Raw genomic sequence first — 18,868 nt, 5'->3', positions numbered from 1 at the left:
TTAAGAAAATGTTATACGAATAAGAAAATCAATGGTGAAAAACGATTCAGATTGAAGATTTATAATGGAAAAATGATTCTGAGGGTTTCCTAGGGTTTATAGAGAAAGAGAGAAAATGAAATGATAAAAATTAAAAATCAATAGAACTTAACGATTTATTTTGAAAAAACCAAAAAAAGTATGCGAGAATATCCAATTAGTTTGCCACATTAGCCGAATTTAATGATTTTTGATAAAATTTGACAAAAATGACCAAATCGACTAACAAAAGTGTACTTAAGGGACTAATTTGTATCGTTTTTTAGATAAATGACTAACTTATAACGTTTTTTTTAGATAAATGACTAAAGCGAAACATTAAATAAAGTTAAAAGATTAAAACATGTGTTAAAGCCAATTTTATATTTTAATTACGCCTACAAAAAGGGAGGAGACAAACAATACATTTGAGTCTTATATATAAATATAAATAAGTTATTAATATTTACAAATATATATATATATATATATATATATATATATATATATATATATATATATATATATATATATATATATATATATATATATATATATATATATATATATATATATATAAATAAATAAAAGTGAAGATCAATTTATTACAAAAATAAATTATTTTAATTTATTCTAAATTATAACTTTTAAATTAAACTTAATTTAATGATAAATTAATATCTTTATCTAATTAACCATTAGATTAGATTCAATTTAAATGTTATGATTTGAAGTTATATATATATATATATATATATATATATATATATATATATATATATATATATATATATATATATATATATATATATATATAAAATAGATTAATTAAAAAATACTTACTAATATTTGAATTAAACACATAAAGTTAAATTTTTAATTTGTATGATTACATTTGTGTCAATTATCATAATTTTATAACTGTAATTAATTTTTGACAAGTTTTGAAGAATAAACCGAGCCGAGTGAAAGTTGACTCCATCCAATTTTAAAGTCTAATTATGTTTATCTATTCCATATGAAACCAGTATTTTGTATCCTATATCTATTCATCTCTCATTGAGTTGCAAAGCTGGTGGATTTTAGGTCCTATGTGGGTATGTGTCAACTCAGTCTTGTTTGATGAAATGCCTTAAAGAAATTTCATATTAAGTTTATTTTCTGGGCATTTTTTTCATATGTAGTTTATATTTCGAGTTGAAACTTGATATAATCCACCAGTTTAGTTTGGTTCAGAGATTGGAATGATTTATGGGTTTAGTTTTAGGGTTTCAACCAAGAGGTGTTGTTTTTCTTTACCTTCCTCAGTTGCACTGCAATTTGAAAAGGAGGCATATTACATGTTTGATTAAATGTCTTTAGAGTGTATTCATTCTCATATTCCGTGTGTCATACTAGGCTGTTTGATTTAAGCTAATTCTTTAAGATGTTTTAATTGATTGTGGTTTTGATTTTTGACATCCTGTTTATGTTGATTTCGTTAGGTGTTGCTCGGATGATACATACACTAAACGTGTTTGACCTGCTGGTGTGAACTGTGACAAGACAGATATACCTGTAAATGCTTGGTGGGTCACTGTCTTGTAAAACTGCAAATATAAATGGAACTCTGCTCTACCTTCTTGGTAAATGCAGATCAATGCTTGAGCTGAAGAAGCTTCATGCTATTGGGATCTCTTTTGGTTTATCTCATGAAGACTCATTTATCTACAAAATCCTTTCGTTTTCTGCTCTGTCCAATTCAGGCGACATTGATTATTCCTACCGGGTTTTCTCCCAGCTTTCCAGTCCAACAATTTTTAGCTGGAATACAATCATAAGAGGCTATTCAAATAGCAATAATCCAATCCGTTCCCTATTTATTTTTCTAAAGATGCTGCGACACGGGGTTGCACCGGACTACTTAACATACCCATTTCTCGTGAAGGCCTCAGCACGCCTTTCAAAACAGGAAAGTGGTGTATCTGTGCATGCCCAAATTATAAAAACTGGGCACGAGTCTGATAGATTTATCCAAAATTCTTTGATTCACATGTATGCTTCTTGTGGGAATATTATGTGGGCTCATAAAATATTTGATAGTATTCAGGGAAAAAATTTGGTTTCATGGAATTCCATGTTAGATGGCTATGCCAAGTGTGGGGAGATGGCTTTGGCTCAGAAAGTTTTTGAGTCAATGCAGGAGAGGGATGTTCGGTCATGGAGCTCTTTGATTGATGGTTATGTGAAGGATGGGGAGTACAGGGAAGCCATGGCTGTCTTTGAAAAGATGCGGGCTGTTGGTCCCAAAGCCAATGAAGTGACTATGGTGAGTGTCTTGTCTGCTTGTGCACATCTTGGTGCTCTAGAAAAGGGAAGAATGATGCACAAGTATATTGTTGACAATTGTTTACCAATGACAATGGTCTTACAAACCTCTCTTGTGGACATGTATGCTAAATGTGGGGCAATAGAGGAGGCTTTGCTTGTATTTCGTGGCGTCTCAAAGAGTCAAACTGACGTGTTCATTTGGAATGCAATGATCGGAGGTCTTGCAACACATGGGTTAGTGGAAGAATCTCTTAAATTGTTTAAGGAAATGCAAATGGTCGGCATCCGATCTGATGAGATCACATACCTCTGCTTGTTGGCTGCCTGTGCCCATGGAGGACAAGTTAAAGAAGCATGGTACTTCTTTGAGAGCCTTGTTAAATGTGGCATGACACCTACAAGTGAGCACTATGCTTGCATGGTAGATGTGCTGGCGCGTGCAGGTCAATTAACCACTGCATACCAATTTATTTGTCAAATGCCCATAGAACCAACAGCTTCCATGTTAGGTGCTCTTTTTAGTGGGTGTATTAACCATAGAAATTTAGATCTTGCAGAAACAGTTGGGAGGAAGCTTATTGAGCTAGATCCAAACAATGATGGAAGATATATTGGTTTGTCAAATGTATATGCAGTTGTCAAACGTTGGGATGATGCAAAGAGCATGAGAGAAGCCATGGAAAGAAGAGGAGTGAAAAAATCACCTGGGTTTAGTTTTGTTGAAATATCTGGGATCCTTCATAGATTTATTGCCCATGATAAAACACACCCCGATTCAGATGAAACTTATTCTATGCTACATTTTGTTGTCTGTCAAATGAGACATGGTTGTCGCCAAGACAATCAGGAGGAGAATTTGTTGAATGATACATCAATAGAAGACGATTTGATTCTCTTTTGAGTAGATTGCGTTAAAGTTTGTAGCAGTTAACATTTGTTGTGGAAGAGTTATTGCACAAGACCTGGATTTCAATGTAAGTTAACAAAATCCTTTTGGTTTCTGTGTCAAGTTATATGTCTTCATATTTTAATGCAGTTTAGAAATCCATGCAACATGTCGGTTACAGGCTTACGGAATGTAACTACCATTTTTGAAAGCAAGTTTGTACACTCTAACAAGTAATAACTAGATAAAAGCCTGAAAAACTTGATGGTTCTGGAATTGTTGGCAGTTTGAAATTAAGAATTTACATCAAAGGAGATTAGCCTCTTTCCTACTCCAAACTGATGGGCATCAATTGAAACAATGGTTCTTATTATTCAAATGTGGTAGAAAATATCTTAGTTGAAACTAATAGGCATCCATTGATTTGATCCCTGGCCTTTCATACCAGAAAACTCAGAAAGGTATTGCTAGGAGAATTAACTATGACTAGCAAATATTGTTAGGTGCCTCTATATATATCCTTGCATCACAAATCTGATGTTGATGTCTTTAGTTCTGTTGGAGATGCCTATCTAATTTGATAGAATCTACATATGGTATTGATTGTAGTAAATTAAAATTAAAATCATACTAGTATTATCGAGGGCTGTCCATTATGCTTTTGAAATGAAAATATTCAAAATACCTTATACAGTTATACCATTCCACATTCTTTTGTGAAACAACTTTTGTACAGCAGTTTTTTTTTTGTAGAAATATAAAAATTAAACGAAGAGTTTACACTCATGTTGCAGAGTATAGTACATCAATTGTTCATTCATGTTGTGATTGGTGGAATTATCATTGACATTCTACATCTTGATTTCCTTGTGTATCCTTCATGACACATTGCTCTTGCTCAATACTTTTTCCCCATAAAAGAATATACATGCCAACAATAACCAAGGCAGATCCTGCAATACTGCTTAATAGCAGTTAGGGATTCATTAAGAGCAATGAAGAAAGAAAAGGTGTGAAAATCATAGAAGATGAAAAAAGAAATCAACCTTCCCAAGTATATTTCCTCCTTTAGTATTGAGAAATCGAGAACAGCTACAAATATTTGTAAAAGAGGGGTAAATGCTGCCGTAAAAACTGGACCCCTTTGTTTGACACACCATGACATTGCCACATAGCACAAGCCTGATCCTACCATTCCCTAGGATCACATAAATAACAATTTTGAGTTCACGATTTCTATATTTAGTCATGAACTTCACAAATAGTTTTGAAAAGGATTTGAATTTGCTGCAGTCACAAACTCAAGCAGTCAGCACATGGGTGGCAGTTCAATCGAGATCAGACGATGCAGAAAGCAAAGAATTGATATTTTTTGTAACTCTAAAATATCATGCTTTAAATCTGGCTATCCAATCTTGATCCAACGACCACGATGTCCTGGCTGCGTGAAATCGTGAGATTTTTGACCGCACCCAAATCCTTTTGAAAACCTTGTACATGATGTGTGTATTTCATTGCAAAGAGCATACTTACAGAATATATTACACACACTATTTCTAGCTTTCCTTTGAGGATCCATGAGGCATTGTTTCCCTTGATGACCAAAGTTAATATTGTTGATTGAATAGTAGCAAAAAGTGACAAAATAGCAGTGCTAGAGTATTGATATGGATACTTTTTGCTAATCTTTGCTTGTATGACAAACCATGAAGACCACAAAAGGCAACCTGCAGTCAGAAGTATTGAACCTATAATCCATTTCTCCAACTTCGCACTTGGTGACACACTTGTATATCTATTTTCTAGGTGTTGAGATTGTGAGTTGTTTAAGGGAATTCCTTTATAAAGGGCTAATACCAAAACTCCACCAATGCACACAATAGCTCCCAAGGTTTTGGCTTTACCACTCTTGCTTTTCAAGTTCACCTTCTCTATCCTAGAAAAGTTTGAAACCGAAAGGTAATTAATTGAAAGCTTATTGTAGTTATATTAATACCACAATCAAGTAATTATGTCTTTTTGTTTAACTTACCCAAATGGAAGTGACATGATGAATGTAAATACAGGCACCATGTTGAGGAATGCACATGAGAATGTAGCAGATGTATACTCAAGTCCAAGAAGAAACAGGTATTGGGGAAGTGTTACTCTGAAAGGCATTCATAGAATGTTATTTAGTCGATAACTATAGTATTAGCACAGAACTATAAGTGTGTTCTTTTGTCCCGAAAACTCATACCCGACAAGAGCAGATAGAAAAAGGAGACATATTATGTGAGCCTCCAGTTTGTGTTTCCTGTATAAAGAAATTGAAAACTGCTTCAATATGGCCAAACAAGTTATAAATAAGTTGTACCAAACACCCAAGGGTTCTTACCCTTCATAGAACCATGCAATAGGTGTCATGAAGATGAATGAAATTGCTTGTCGATATGTTACAATTGACATGTAGTCCATTCCTTCATTGAGAACCATTTTAAGAAGTAAATTGACAAAAGCAAGAGCTAAGTTAACTATAATCAAGGTAGTAACTGGCTTGCACAATACATGGCATTGCATCATGATCAATTTCCTCTTTCAAATTTGTAGTTTCTTGTTAGTTTTGGAAGGAATGGTTTGATGCATGTTGTCTTCTTTAATATATAGAGGAGTTATTAACCTTATAGGAGATATGAGAGAAGAACCAACATTATTAACATTCCTTCATCACATCAACACTTTTGAGAGATTCTACTTGGTGACTCCTTTAGCCATATTTTTCTCATTCGCTTATTATTCCCTTGCTTGAATTGAGCTTACTGAAATAAACAAGTGCTAATAAAATCACGTTTTACATATTATATCTACCTTCCTCAATTGATATCAGAATACCTATCTTCTTTTATGAATGAATATAATCCAAAGTAATGAAAGGATGTTACTATCTTAGAACCATTAGCTTCTTATTCTTTTGACGAAATTTCCAAGTGGTAGTGACTTGTATGCATCATTAGAAATTAGAAAGTAGAGACATATATCACATTCTTGTCTCCAACTCCTTTAGGTAACTGGGAATCTGTTTCCATGCTTTAATTGGAACCTCAGTTAATTACTATTTATTAGTTTTATATTACTTCTAAGGACAACATGTCAAATCTGGGCAGAAGAGAAAAGTTAGTAGAAAGTTGAAAGGTTCTCTTTGAATGGAATGCAAATTATTGGCATGGAAAATATGGTAAAATGTATTTAGTGGTTAAATGTAAAGGAGTGAGTATGCATATTAGCTCATAAAACTGTATTTGATTGTCAAAATAATCTTCAGAAATTAATTCCCAAAATTGTAAAATATAGGCCAAAATATTATAGTGATTTTTATCGTTAGAGATTATGACGTGTCACAATAATACGGGGCTTATATATGTTGATCTCACATCAATATCATTTTATTTAAGATTAATTTAAATTTAAAATTTAAGCCTTTAAGACTATACTTAAATAGATGGACTAGAATAGTGCAGAGCAAAATGAAACATGATGAAAATGAAGTGGAGCAGATTGTGTGTCTAATTTTTATAAACTAGATGGGTTTGAACATGACAAATTAGTTCATACCATTGCGTAGATCCTAAATCGAATGGAATAAACATTGAATAAACATTGAACGATTGGATGGATTGGATGGAATATGATGAATTTTATCATGTTCCATTTCCATTCTGTTCTATCCATTATTTGCAAATTCAAATAATAAAATCTTATTATTTATTACTTCATTCTATTTCATTTCATCTCATATCACCAATCCAAACATACATTAAGAGATTAGTTTATGAGTAGTAATTAGTCCCTATCTTGGACAAAGTTACTCTGATCATTTCAATTTTTTTTATCAATTATTGCAAATTTCGTGTTATTTTTTTTTAATATAAATATCAGGCAACTAGAACTTTGAAGTTTATAAATACGGGGTAACTAGGACTTTGAAGTCGAGGGTTCGACTCTCATCAATACATATTTTTGGTTTTTAGTGTTTTATTTATAAAAATATAGAGTTGAGACTAGACATGTCAGTAAAATCTTTACTCGCGTGTACTCGTCTAAACTCAACTCATGTTTGGTTCGAAAACCCTCTTCGATTGAGTTTGAGTTTGAATTCAAACTTTTTCGATTTTAAAAATGAGAATGAGATAGATAATTGAAATACTAGTATCTACCCGAACTCGACCCTAAATTCGGCTTAGTTGATAATTTAGAATATTTTTTAAAATTAAAAATATTAACTGCTTGATTAATAAATTGATTTTTTAAATTTTCTTTTATTATTTAAAATATATGTGAAAATTTTAGGATTATTTTAATTTATTATTTTTAATGTATGTTAATCTCAATCAGAGTTATGGGTAAATTACAGATTTAAAGAAATTGACTATTTTAACTTAGTGCAATGAGCAAAATTTTACCCTCAAATTTTTATAAAAATTTTAATTAAATCAAATGTCATTTCATCAATTGGAATAAAAACGTAGTCATAGAATGTTAAATGGAAATGCCAATATGCATTAAAGTGTTTTCTCGCCTCATGCACAATTGACAAGGTAGAAGACATATTCAAGAAGGTAAGCGATTACGATTATTTCCTTTTATTCTAATAAATGGTAAAAGATGTTCGGGAGTTTCGGGAAGACGCGAGCATCAATGAGACTAATGCTTCAGGATCATAAAAGAGGGAGACACCGTATTTCAACAAAAAATCTTAAGGTGTTAGATAAATGAGTTATCTCTCTTATAAATCCAACATTCTACTCATTCATAGACAATGTAAGATTTTAACCACTCACACTTGCACCAAACATTCTCTCCCACAAGTATGAGTCCCCCATATCCTATAACAGGATTGTCGCCACCAGGGTTTCCGGAGTGAGGGAACTGGACAGACTGAACAAATGAATTGTCCCCCACAAAGAGGGGAAGGCAATATCAGAAGAGTCATCACCAGATTTTATTGGTGTGCCTCAATCGGAGAGACGAGGGGAAATAATCAATAAAACCCTCGAAAAAGATACGCGCACGAGAAGCGCTAAGAAAGGGATAAGGAATCGGTCTTGTAACCGAGATTTGGGTTCAGAAGTCAATTACGTAAGGAAAATGTATTAGCACTCCTCACGTCCATGGTACTCCGTGGGAACCATTTGGGTTGTTTACGTACACGGGGATTTATCTCATTATTGTTTTATTTTCAAAAGAATATGCGTGAAAGAGAGGGGTTTTGTTTTTTTATTATTGTGCTCGCCAAGGATTATGACTCTTGTGCCTACGTATCACTCATCGGAGATGAGGAATCAGAGCTTCGTAGTTCAGAGTAGAAAATATTTGTGTGTTGATTGATTTTACCTTTGAGAAAAGAGTTTTCGGAGTGATGCCCTAAGGCACAAAAATTAGGTTTGATGGGTTGTGTTGATTTTACCTTGAACAAGGGTTTATGAAAAGAATGTTTGTGATTAGATTGCACTAAAGTCTAGGGGCGGATGTGAATATTCTAGACAACAAGTCAAACGTCTTGCGTTCAAAATAATCAGAGTCAGGATAGGAATGCTCATATCTCACTCATTCTCCACCACTTAAGGCTTGTGGTGCACAATACTAATCGTAGTTATTAAGTGTTTTGGATTTGATTAGGAAAAAGTCATTTGACATTGAATCAAGGGTTTGTTTATTTGATTAAGAAATTTGGCTTATGCAACATGAATGCAAAGTAACCAACAAGAAAGTAAAGAGTCTCATTGTAAGGTAGCTCAAGAGAAAGCCTTGCGTGTGCAAAAGTGACCTAAACTAAAGAAAGGATAATGGTCTTACAAACATGTCCCCCTAAGATGGGGCCATGATGCCATTCTTACAACAGGTATGTAAGTACAAATGAAACGCAAAGTTTGAAACAAAGTATCACAAAAAGGGTAATGGAAAAGGCGTCAAAGCAAAGGTCCTAGGATGAGATCCTCTAAGTCCAAGTGGCTTACGTGCAATGAATTGTTTTTGGTCTTATAATTTTATCATGTTTTCTGGTTTTTAAGTCTATGATAACAATAAGGTAAAGAAAAATAATAAACATGCATGATGAAGTTTATACAATGATGATGATAATGGGTACTTAAATGTAAATGACATAAAAGTAAATAACAATGAAATAATAACAATGATAATAATAACAAAAGGTTAGTAATAATCAAAAGTTAGTAAAGTTAGGTTAAGTTATGGACAAGACATAATATTAACAAGGTAATAATGGTTAGTGTATGGTATAAACAAGTTAGTAAGGTGTTAGTGGGTTAGTATAAACCAAGTGAAACAACAATGTATCAGATGAAATCACAAGTTAACAAGTGCACAAGTGAAACTTCATCCACAAGTCAAATGATCCAATTTATTTGAAGTAGGGGCAACTTATCCAGGCTTCAAAGTACCATGGATGAACACTTAATCATCCAATGATAGATTTGAAGTATGGAAGGTTTTAATCAACCCTAAACCAAACAAGTCATGACCTAAGTAGATTTCATTAGTCCATAAGTTCAAGATTTCACAAGTCCACCAAAAATAATTCAAATGACTTGAAATAAAATAAAATAAAATACTAGAGGAAAAAATAACACGAGTCTATGTTGGACATATTCCAGAATGATAAAAATGAAAGGGTTAAAAAATAAATCAAAATGGAAAGAAAATGAGGAAAATAAATGAATAAAAATAACACAAGTGAAAAATAAATAAGAATTTGCACACACTAAGGGTTGAACCCCTGACCTTAGGGTCACGTGGGGACCAACCCCCTCTCCCACTGGGCCACAAGCTCGATGGTGATAAGAAACAAACCTAAACAATAAAATAACAATACAACAGTTAAAAAGAAAACGCGTGTTAGCCAACCAATCACAGTGGGACACAATTTCTTTTTGAATTTAAATTTCGCGCTAAGTAACGACCTCAGTGTCGTCTTCAACCTTGAGATTTTTGAAAATCAAAACTTGTAAATACTCAAATTCAATCAGTTTTTTTATGTGGAATCACGTTACATGAACATAAACAAATCATTCTCCACACTCATGAGCCATTAATTGGCTCTGAGTGTGGAGTTTTCTCTCACGAACCAGAAAGATGAACTTTACCTAATTTAAAAATTAAATTCTAGATACTGAGTAATCAAAGCTGGAAACCTAGGGGAAATGATCAGAAGATCATTTAAGGGAGATGGTAACTTGCTTGGATGATGGGGATGAAGAAAACTACCTAATTAGAAACAACTCAGGGAGGATTTCCGATGGTATGACTCGACTCAGGTGAGGCTTGGGGAAGGGGAGTTAGGTGGTTGGAAAGTTTGTATGATGGTTGGTGAAGGTTTTTGGGTGGTTATTTGAAGCTAGGATGAAAAAGGTTGGGTTGACTTTGGTCAAAGTTGACGAAAAAGTCAATGGTTGACAAAAGTCAACAATTGGTCATCACTTTTTTTTTTGTATTTTTCCCATGTAATGAATGGAATTGACATAAATCAAATTGGATTGACTTTGAAATGAATCTTATACTTGTATGATCTTGAATTTGATATTTGATCATGAATTTGAACTTGAACTAAATGATCATGACTTAAAATGGATATGACCTAATTATGAATAAGCTTGAACATATTTGAAATGACTTGAATAAAATCAAAACAAATACCACAAAGGAAAAATGAAAGAAAGTCATAAAGTCTCTAGCAAGGCCAATAGAATGTTATGCACTAGGTCATAAACAAAACCATGGTCCAAGCAAAGATATCACAACCATGACAGATGAATAAATGGAAGTAGATGAGGTTTGTGAGGTCAAGAACTTATGCTAGCACCAATGAACTCAAACACAAATGAATGGGACCATAACCAAGGCAATAACATGAATGAGAGGTTTGAGTGAAGCACACACACACAAATAACTAGGGTTATGAGGCCATGAATGAAAACGAGACCATATTAGGGTTTTGGTGGCTTGAGGCATGCCCTAATGAAGTCTAGAGCTTCCTTGGTCATCAGGTGAAAAGCCAAGTCACAAGGTACACTGAGACGATATCCCCCTTGATTACGGCTCATATGAGGCACATCCCCCAAACAACCTTTAAATGAATCAAGATGCTTTACAAATAAGTCTTCCATGTGTGAGTCCTCAATTAGGGTTTTATTAGCCAAGACAAGGCCCAAATGACATCCACAGATTCCCAAGACCATATCACCAAGAAAATAGGGTTTGAAAGGCCTGAGGAGTGCCATGATGAGATATTATTGGATCCATAACCTCAAATATCAAGTCATTAGGGTTTTGTATCCCCTACCACTAGATGAACACCCAAGCTGAGCCTATAGGGTTTCATCCACTCCAAAGCCCTGGTTCTACAAGCCAATAACTTTAAACCCACAATGATCAACCACCAGATATGAATGCATTACTGATGCATATGCATGAAGCATAAATATATGCAAGATTATTCTCAACTTAAGGATTGAATGAAAAGATGAAAAGGGGAGGTCAGATTTTGGGGTACAACAGTTGCCCCTCTTTAATCTTCTTGAACCTGAATACAAGAATTACAGAAGCTTTTTAAGTATTCAAGGTAGAAGAGGATTAAATACTAACGTATCCAGAAAATTTCCCGTTGGGAATGGTCATACTGTCGAGGTACACATATGTTTTTGATATCCGGTGGGGGAGTTGCAGATGGAAAGTATGATACGCATGTTGCATAATGTATGCTTTATTTTCATGGTGCATGAGTGTTTATATGGTCAGATGGATGTCATTCACGGGGTATGGTTCTTTGGTATGGAGGGAACTCCGACTCGTCATCAATTATACCAAAGAAACTGATGTTGTGAAGTCAAGGGGTTGACATTGCTGCTAAGGATCCATCCGACCCTGCTGAGGATCATAAGGATACATGATCTAACCGGGCAATCATCAAGACATTTGTAGGTGTTCAAACAAACTTTCAAACTACCAATCATCCTTTTTTTAAGCTCTTCGAAAGTTTACAACAATCCATAAGGTTTTCTTTTAATGTAGCTTTTATTATTCCCCTAGATTTTGAAGCATTATGTGATAAGAATACATCAGTTATTTCGTAAGCAAAATGCAGGAGAAACAAAATCGATTGATAAAAGAAACTGGATTTTATTGATCATGAACAAAACTGTATATATGATGTGTATAAAGATGCAAACATCCTTAAAGAGGACCTCGCAAAAATTGAGAAAATAAAAAGAAATGACGATGAGAAATATTTTTGTATTTTTCCATTGATTACAACATTGACCGTTATCCAATGTAGGATCTGAATTCCAATACCTTGCTTTGATCGACGATGATTGAATTGATCTTTGATCGTCTGAGATCTAGCTTGTAATATAGTAGGCTCAAGGAACATAGTCAATGCCTTTATCCCTAACTTTTTCCTGGACATTTTCTATTCTTTTCGTCCACCGGGATGCTCTTTTTGCCTAAGCCGCCCTTTCGGGTTTTCGACTTATCAAGCTTTATATTTTTATTTGATCCCTAACTTTTGCATGGACAATTCATTTTTTGGTCCATCGGGATATCCATTTTGTGAAGATTAATCTAGCGGACTTTTATCATCATTTCTTTTTAGGCATGATATTTTTTGACTATGTCTGCATTCACTGGCGATGACAAGTCTTCCCCATCCATTGTTGTGAGGATTAGGGCTCCACCTGAGAAAGCCTTCTTAATGACAAAAGGTCCTTCATAGTTGGGAGTCCATTTGCCCTGGGGATCTGAGTGAATAGCAGAATACCGTTTGAGCACGAGTTCTCCTGACCGATACTCACGAGGAAGAACTTTCTTATCAAAACCTCGTTTGAGGCGTCTCTTGTACAACTGACCATGGCAAATAGCCGTCAAACACTTTTCTTCAATCAGATTCAGCTGGGCATACTGAGATTGAACCCATTCAACTTCATCAAGATCAACCTCCATGATGACCCTGAGTGAAGGAATCTCAACTTCAATTGGTAGAACAACTTTCATCCCATACACTAATGAATACGGAGTTGCCCTAGTGGATGTACGAACTGAGGTCCTGTAAGCGTGCAGAGAAAAATGTAGCATCTCATGCTAATTCTTATATGTCTTGACCATTTTCTAGACGATTCTCTTGATATTCTTATTAGCTACTTCTACGACACCATTCATCTTGGGCCGGTATGGTGAAGAGTTGTGGTGCTCGATCTTAAATTCTTCGCACAACTCCTTCATCATATTGCTTGCTAAGGGTTATCCCCTTTTGGCTTGTAATTCCACTTCCTTATCCTTTGCTCTGCTGATATGGTTTTGACTTTTAACTATTTTGGGAAATTTTTTGCTTTTTAACTTTGGTTCGGAGTGCTTCACATGTGACTTAGTACACGTCATTTTGGCTTGCAGATGTATCTTGTAATGTTTGCAGCAATGTTTAAGGTCAATTGGGATTGAAACAAACAAGTTTAGGAACTTAATGCATGACAATTACAAAATCTATCTAATGTGCACACCATGATGAAACCCTGACTTTGAATTTGGACCAATTAAAATTAGCTAGCGCATTATGCATGAAACTTAGGCCAATTAATCTTTCCTATAGACATGTTTGAATTATTAAAAAAATTAAGTTGATTTTATTTTATTTCATTTTGGAGTACTTTTGGAAAAACTATTCATATTAATTAAAATTCTCATCTTTTGTAATTTTATATTTAGAACATTTTGAAGAATTCTCACCAGATTGGGTTTTCATTGAGTTCTTCTTTCTCATTTAACCTAGCAAAGCCGTCACCACCGTAATTCAACCACGCGCCGCTACTTCCACAGAAATTCTTCAGGTTTTTCTCTCCACATTTTTTATTTCAATTTTTTTTCACTATACCTAGTCCCAATCTCCACGATGGCAGCTACTTACGCCGTTTTGTTATCGTTAAACGAATCCGAGGCAGCCGCGACACTGATGCGCTGTTGCCGGAAATGGCCGCTCTCCTCCACACCGCCGCAATCGCGCCACTATTAACTGCAATTAACTACCTAGGGTTTAGGATTATCCATACCAATCACAGTTTTCTAATGCTGCATAAATTTGATAGTTTATAAGATCTTTCTTCGTTTCTTGCATTATATCCGATCCTGTTATGCGTAAATTATATTCTGATTTCAACTTTGATTATATTGCAAAACAGATATGGTTATTCCACCTCCGGTAAGGCCTCCAAGGATTACAAATTTTCTCAAACCCTATGTTTTGAAGATGCATTTCACCAATAAGTATGTCACTGCTCAAGTCATCCACACTCCAACTGCTACCGTAGCTTCTTCCGCGAGCTCACAGGAGAAAGCGTTAAGATCAACCTTGGAAACTACTCGGGATGTTGCTGCAGCTGCGAAGATCGGGAAGTTACTTGCAGAGCGGCTTTCGCTTAAGGACATTCCTGCTGTTTCTGTTCACTTCAAGAGAGAACAGCGGTATCACGGAAAGGTAAAAGCTGTTATTGATTCTCTAAGGGATGCTGGTGTTAAGCTGCTTTGAGTTGTGATTTTTATGTGTTTTGTTGTATATTGAAGAGATCGTCTTTGCAAATGAAGAATATGAAGAATGAGATGTTTTGTATTAGTATTTTGGTAGAAAATAAGATAACCGATGTTAAACTCGAGCTGCTTGTGTTTCTTTTTATCATCACACTATTGAGTTGCTCAAACATATTTTACTAAAACTCAATTTAACAATGTTAACAAGATACAAGATGATTGTTGTTTTGGTCTACCTCATGAAACCATAGTCCTGCTGGGTTTATGGCAATCTTTGGTGTGGTTGTTTGTGTTGTGTTGAAAAGTGATAAGGTGACAATTTAGTTCGACTGCCATCTAGTGAATGATGTTTAGGAGATAATATTGTGTTAGTTTTATGTATGGAGTCAAACAACTCTTGTTAGAACATCACTTTTTTTTTTGCGTGTGTTTGGTTCCGGAGACATTTTTATTAATGAAATGGCATCACTTGTTTATTTGAGAATGAAGAATATGAAGAATGAGATGTTTTATATTATTTTGGTAGAAAATAAGATCATTGAATATTAAACCCGAGCTGCTTGTGTTTCTTTTTAACAATGTTATAGAAGATGGTTGTTGTTTTGGTCTCATGGTGTTTCTCTACCTCATATGAAACCATAGTGATGGATTTATGGCAATCTTTGGAGGGGTTGGTTGAGTTGAAAAGTGATGAGGTAACAATTTAGTTTGACTGTCAAGAGAGTGAATGATTTAGGAGATAATGTTTTTTAGTTTTATGTATGGAGTTAAACAATTCTTGTTAGATAATCACTTTTTTCAACTAGTAATCCAGTTTCTTTTATCATAGCCTACCGTGCACCTTGGAGATTGTTACTCTAATGAAATGGCAGTATATCAGTAGAGCATCACTTGTTTATTTGGTTACTAGAAATACGCCACTAGATTGTCGTGCTAATATGCTGCCTTGCTGGGGCTTGTGTTTACTTTATTCCATGTTTTCTTTTATTAATTCTGGATTGAAAATCACCTTGATTACTTTCCAGTTTATAACTATGGTTAGATGTCAAATGGAAGTAAGGATTTTAATTTGTGTAACTCAGGAATAGGAATTAAGTGTGGGGGTTGAAGTGGAAAAGGAAGCTTTGTAGGGTATGGGAATTGAGAAAATTGATTTTGATTTTGGGGATATCATGGAAGAAATGAAACTCAGCTCTATGGATGAAATTGATTTTGATTTTTAAATTTTTTTAAAATCAACACATTTTAAGGAAAAATATTCACCAGCCATTGATTACAATGAAGAAGTTCATGTTAGCAACTCGAAGCAATTTACATAAGTCATTAAATATGTGTTTGGTTCTGTGGTAAAGAAATCTGATTGACTTTAAAAGAATGTAAAGTGATTTACGTTTAAATAAATTGTTCTTAAAAAAATTGAACACTAAATTCTTTGCGTAAGAATCTCGTTTAAAGTTGTAAGTTATAAAATTATATTTTCAAATATAATTAATTCTGAAAAGTATAATCAATTCTATTAGTGTTTACACAACAATCTCTAGCCTTTCTATATATGTTTATTTGTAGGACCGGCTACACGCATGGTTTTGTTGGTGGGGTGTTTGGAATGTTGGTGGGGTATGGTAATCTTAAAATCAAATCTACATATCCAAAATAACGCACGTTAAATACTTTATATACCAAACATATCACAACACTTTATATACCAAACATATCACAAATTGAGGTAGATAATGTAGTTTACTTTAACCTTTACACAATGGAAAAATGGCATCTTGTATATAGAAAAATCCAAAATATCGCGTGTTAAATACTTTATATACCAAACATATCACAAATTGAGGTAGATAATGTAGTTTACTTTAACCTTTATACAATGGAAAAAATGGCATCTTGTACATAGAAAAATGGTAGAATACACAGCCAACTAAGGTAAACGAAGGGAAACAAAATGGGACATAGCGGAGTGAATATATTACAAGATGAGAGTTTAAACTTTTGATCGTATATTAAAGTGCAGACAAAACAGATATGTCCAACGAATTGAATATGTGTGACCACCTCTAAGATAATGTAACGATTGAAAATTTTAAATAAATTCAAGGACATTTTACTTAAATTTGAGTATAATAGAAAATATTATGGAATATGTTGAAGAATAATGATATTTGGTTAGAGTTTAATAATATTTAAATGTTATAATATTTTAAAAAAAAGTAGAGAAGCTTTATATTTACTAATTTTTAAAAGTTCGTGTTCTTTTTAAAAATAAAAATAAAAGAATATTAAAGGATGAGATTGTTAAAATTGACTATTAATTAAAATTAAATTATATTTGAAATTTTTTGATGAGAGAGGGGAATGATATGTTTGTGTCGTGAATCACACAAAAGAGAAAGGTCTGAAAGTTTAAGAGGAGAAAAATGATTTTAAGATATTTTTTGAAAGTTTGGAATAGAGAGGATAGAGAACTTTGAAAAATATTTTTTTTTTCTAATAAAATTTATAGAGAAATCTTTAATATTTTTTTGAAAATAGTTTTTGTATAAAATAATAAAATAATATTTATTATTAAAATATTTTAAATTTTTGTAATACAATAACAACAAAAGTTATATTTGAGTAATATATATTAGGGTTCCAAAATTTTTCAAAATCCTCTTAAAATAGTATTTTTTAGTTCTTCCAAATTAGGAGAATATTGATGTTTGCATAAAAAAATCCTACAAAACCATCCCCACATAAATCCTTCTATTTCCCCCCTCTAAACTCCTAAAAAAAGCCTAAGGGGTTTTAGTGTGGGAGAGTGTTTTAAAAGAATATGACCACAAATCCAATTTGAAAACCAAGGCGAACCGAAGTTGTATTAAAAATATTAGAGGCACAGTTTCACATTTTAAGTGATTGCTGGCATGATCTTGTCGCTTCCAAGCAAAAATATATTTAGTGTTTACAATAGATCAAAAGAGGTGACTACAATCATAAAAACACATGATCTTTGATTCATGCATTGATATTGCATCTAGTCATAATCTTCTTGAATAATCTAAAGAAGGATCCCAAATTAATCAAGGTGTAATACTAAATCTTCGATGGACAATAGATATTCAACAATATTGAACATGATTAAAATTCAAATACATTTCAATTGCATTTAGTGAATGATTGCAAGCCCTAATGAACTTGATTTGGTAAGATTGTAAAGGTAATTGTGCATTTCCTCCAAAATTTGCCATGAATAGTGGTGGACAACCATTTTTATAAGCAACAAGCCTTAAATGGTTGATAAAAGTCAATTTTATAGAATAGTTTTGTTGCTTCAATTCTTCCCAAGTTGGATTTATTTTGTTGCCAACACAATAATATATCAACCTCTTATAAATATTTAGTGGAATATTAGACAACAAACAATTGATAACATCTTTTATCGCCAGGTTTAATTGAGAGTGGGTGTGAAATAGTGAAAAAAACACTAAGGATTTGTATAGTCATTTTGAGTGAATTGATTTGTAAAATTTATTGGAAATTCACCAAAATCTTGGAGAATTTTGCTGTACAATTGATAATGAAAGAGGAAACGAAAAGATGAATTGGGGAAGAAAGGAAATTAGAGTTTTAGAGAAAAGGGAAAGAGGATGAATATATCTATAGAGTTTCTCTTTGCACTTCAAACTGAAACTTTTATTCAGATATGCAACTGCATTCTCTCTTATTTCAAACAATATGAGTTACTCCCTATTTATAGGCAGAGTTTGCTTGCTCACCATGCAAAACTCCAACTAACCTAATTCAACTAAAATTACAAAGTAAGCTTAAGTCAAAATCTCTATCGAGTAACATGCTTCGACATAAATGTTTCGACATTTCCTTGTCTCTGCTGAGCAACCTGCTTCGACACAAGGAATTACAATTGAACACACCACCTAATTCATTATGTCTAAGCTATCTACATTCATCATAAACCTTAATTTCTTGAACACTTCGACTAGTACGCCTTTCGTTATAATGTCTGCTATCTGATTCTCAGTTCTGCAGTGTTCCAGATTCATCTTCCCTTTTGCAACTTTCTCTCGAAGATAATAAAAC

General features: G+C 33.5%; 3 protein-coding genes across 7 annotated transcripts; 2 read left to right on the top strand and 1 right to left on the bottom strand.

Moving 5' to 3' along the window:
* Positions 1-970: 970 nt before the first annotated feature.
* On the top strand, positions 971-5,659 carry LOC127092995 (pentatricopeptide repeat-containing protein At5g08305). 5 transcript variants are annotated; one of them, XR_007792371.1, is made up of 4 exons: positions 971-1,115; positions 1,503-3,302; positions 5,021-5,173; positions 5,281-5,659. XR_007792371.1 is itself a non-coding variant. In XM_051031885.1 (2 exons), the coding sequence occupies exon 2, from the start codon at positions 1,580-1,582 to the stop codon at positions 3,227-3,229; it is 1,650 nt and encodes a 549-aa protein (XP_050887842.1). In that variant the 5' UTR covers positions 971-1,115; positions 1,503-1,579; the 3' UTR covers positions 3,230-3,337. The 5 variants fall into 5 exon arrangements, 1 of the variants encoding a protein (XP_050887842.1); XR_007792370.1 differs by having other exon boundaries at positions 4,927-5,173; XR_007792373.1 differs by lacking the exon at positions 971-1,115 and adding an exon at positions 1,130-1,300 and having other exon boundaries at positions 4,927-5,173.
* Positions 3,501-5,776, bottom strand: LOC127092996 (WAT1-related protein At3g30340). Its single transcript, XM_051031886.1, has 6 exons — positions 5,592-5,776; positions 5,454-5,510; positions 5,247-5,363; positions 4,748-5,150; positions 4,261-4,412; positions 3,501-4,175 (listed from the first exon to the last, which is right to left on the bottom strand). Exons 1-6 carry the CDS (start codon positions 5,774-5,776, stop codon positions 4,055-4,057), a joined length of 1,035 nt encoding a protein of 344 aa, XP_050887843.1. The 3' UTR covers positions 3,501-4,054.
* Positions 5,777-13,720: 7,944 nt separating this feature from the next.
* LOC127093413 (uncharacterized) lies at positions 13,721-14,907 on the top strand. The gene is made up of 2 exons (XM_051032334.1): positions 13,721-14,088; positions 14,437-14,907. The coding sequence occupies exon 2, from the start codon at positions 14,439-14,441 to the stop codon at positions 14,781-14,783; it is 345 nt and encodes a 114-aa protein (XP_050888291.1). The 5' UTR covers positions 13,721-14,088; positions 14,437-14,438; the 3' UTR covers positions 14,784-14,907.
* Positions 14,908-18,868: the final 3,961 nt, after the last annotated feature.

Source organism: Lathyrus oleraceus, chromosome 6, assembly GCF_024323335.1.
Source record: "Lathyrus oleraceus cultivar Zhongwan6 chromosome 6, CAAS_Psat_ZW6_1.0, whole genome shotgun sequence".
Taxonomy (NCBI): Eukaryota; Viridiplantae; Streptophyta; class Magnoliopsida; order Fabales; family Fabaceae; genus Lathyrus; species Lathyrus oleraceus.
This window is presented reverse-complemented; position numbering and strand designations above follow the sequence as displayed.

What these genes read in the sequence shown, in the direction of transcription:
- LOC127092995 (XM_051031885.1), top strand. Translation starts at nt 1,580, where the DNA reads ATGCTTGGTGGGTCACTGTCTTGTAAAACTGCAAATATAAATGGAACT.
- LOC127092996 (XM_051031886.1), bottom strand. Translation starts at nt 5,776, where the DNA reads ATGATGCAATGCCATGTATTGTGCAAGCCAGTTACTACCTTGATTATA. An exon ending in ATCATGTCACTTCCATTTGG is followed by an intron (nt 5,151 to 5,246) that starts GTAAGTTAAACA and finishes AAACTTTTCTAG; the next exon opens with GATAGAGAAGGTGAACTTGA. An exon ending in TAGTGTGTGTAATATATTCT is followed by an intron (nt 4,413 to 4,747) that starts GTAAGTATGCTC and finishes ATGTGATCCTAG; the next exon opens with GGAATGGTAGGATCAGGCTT.
- LOC127093413 (XM_051032334.1), top strand. Translation starts at nt 14,439, where the DNA reads ATGGTTATTCCACCTCCGGTAAGGCCTCCAAGGATTACAAATTTTCTC.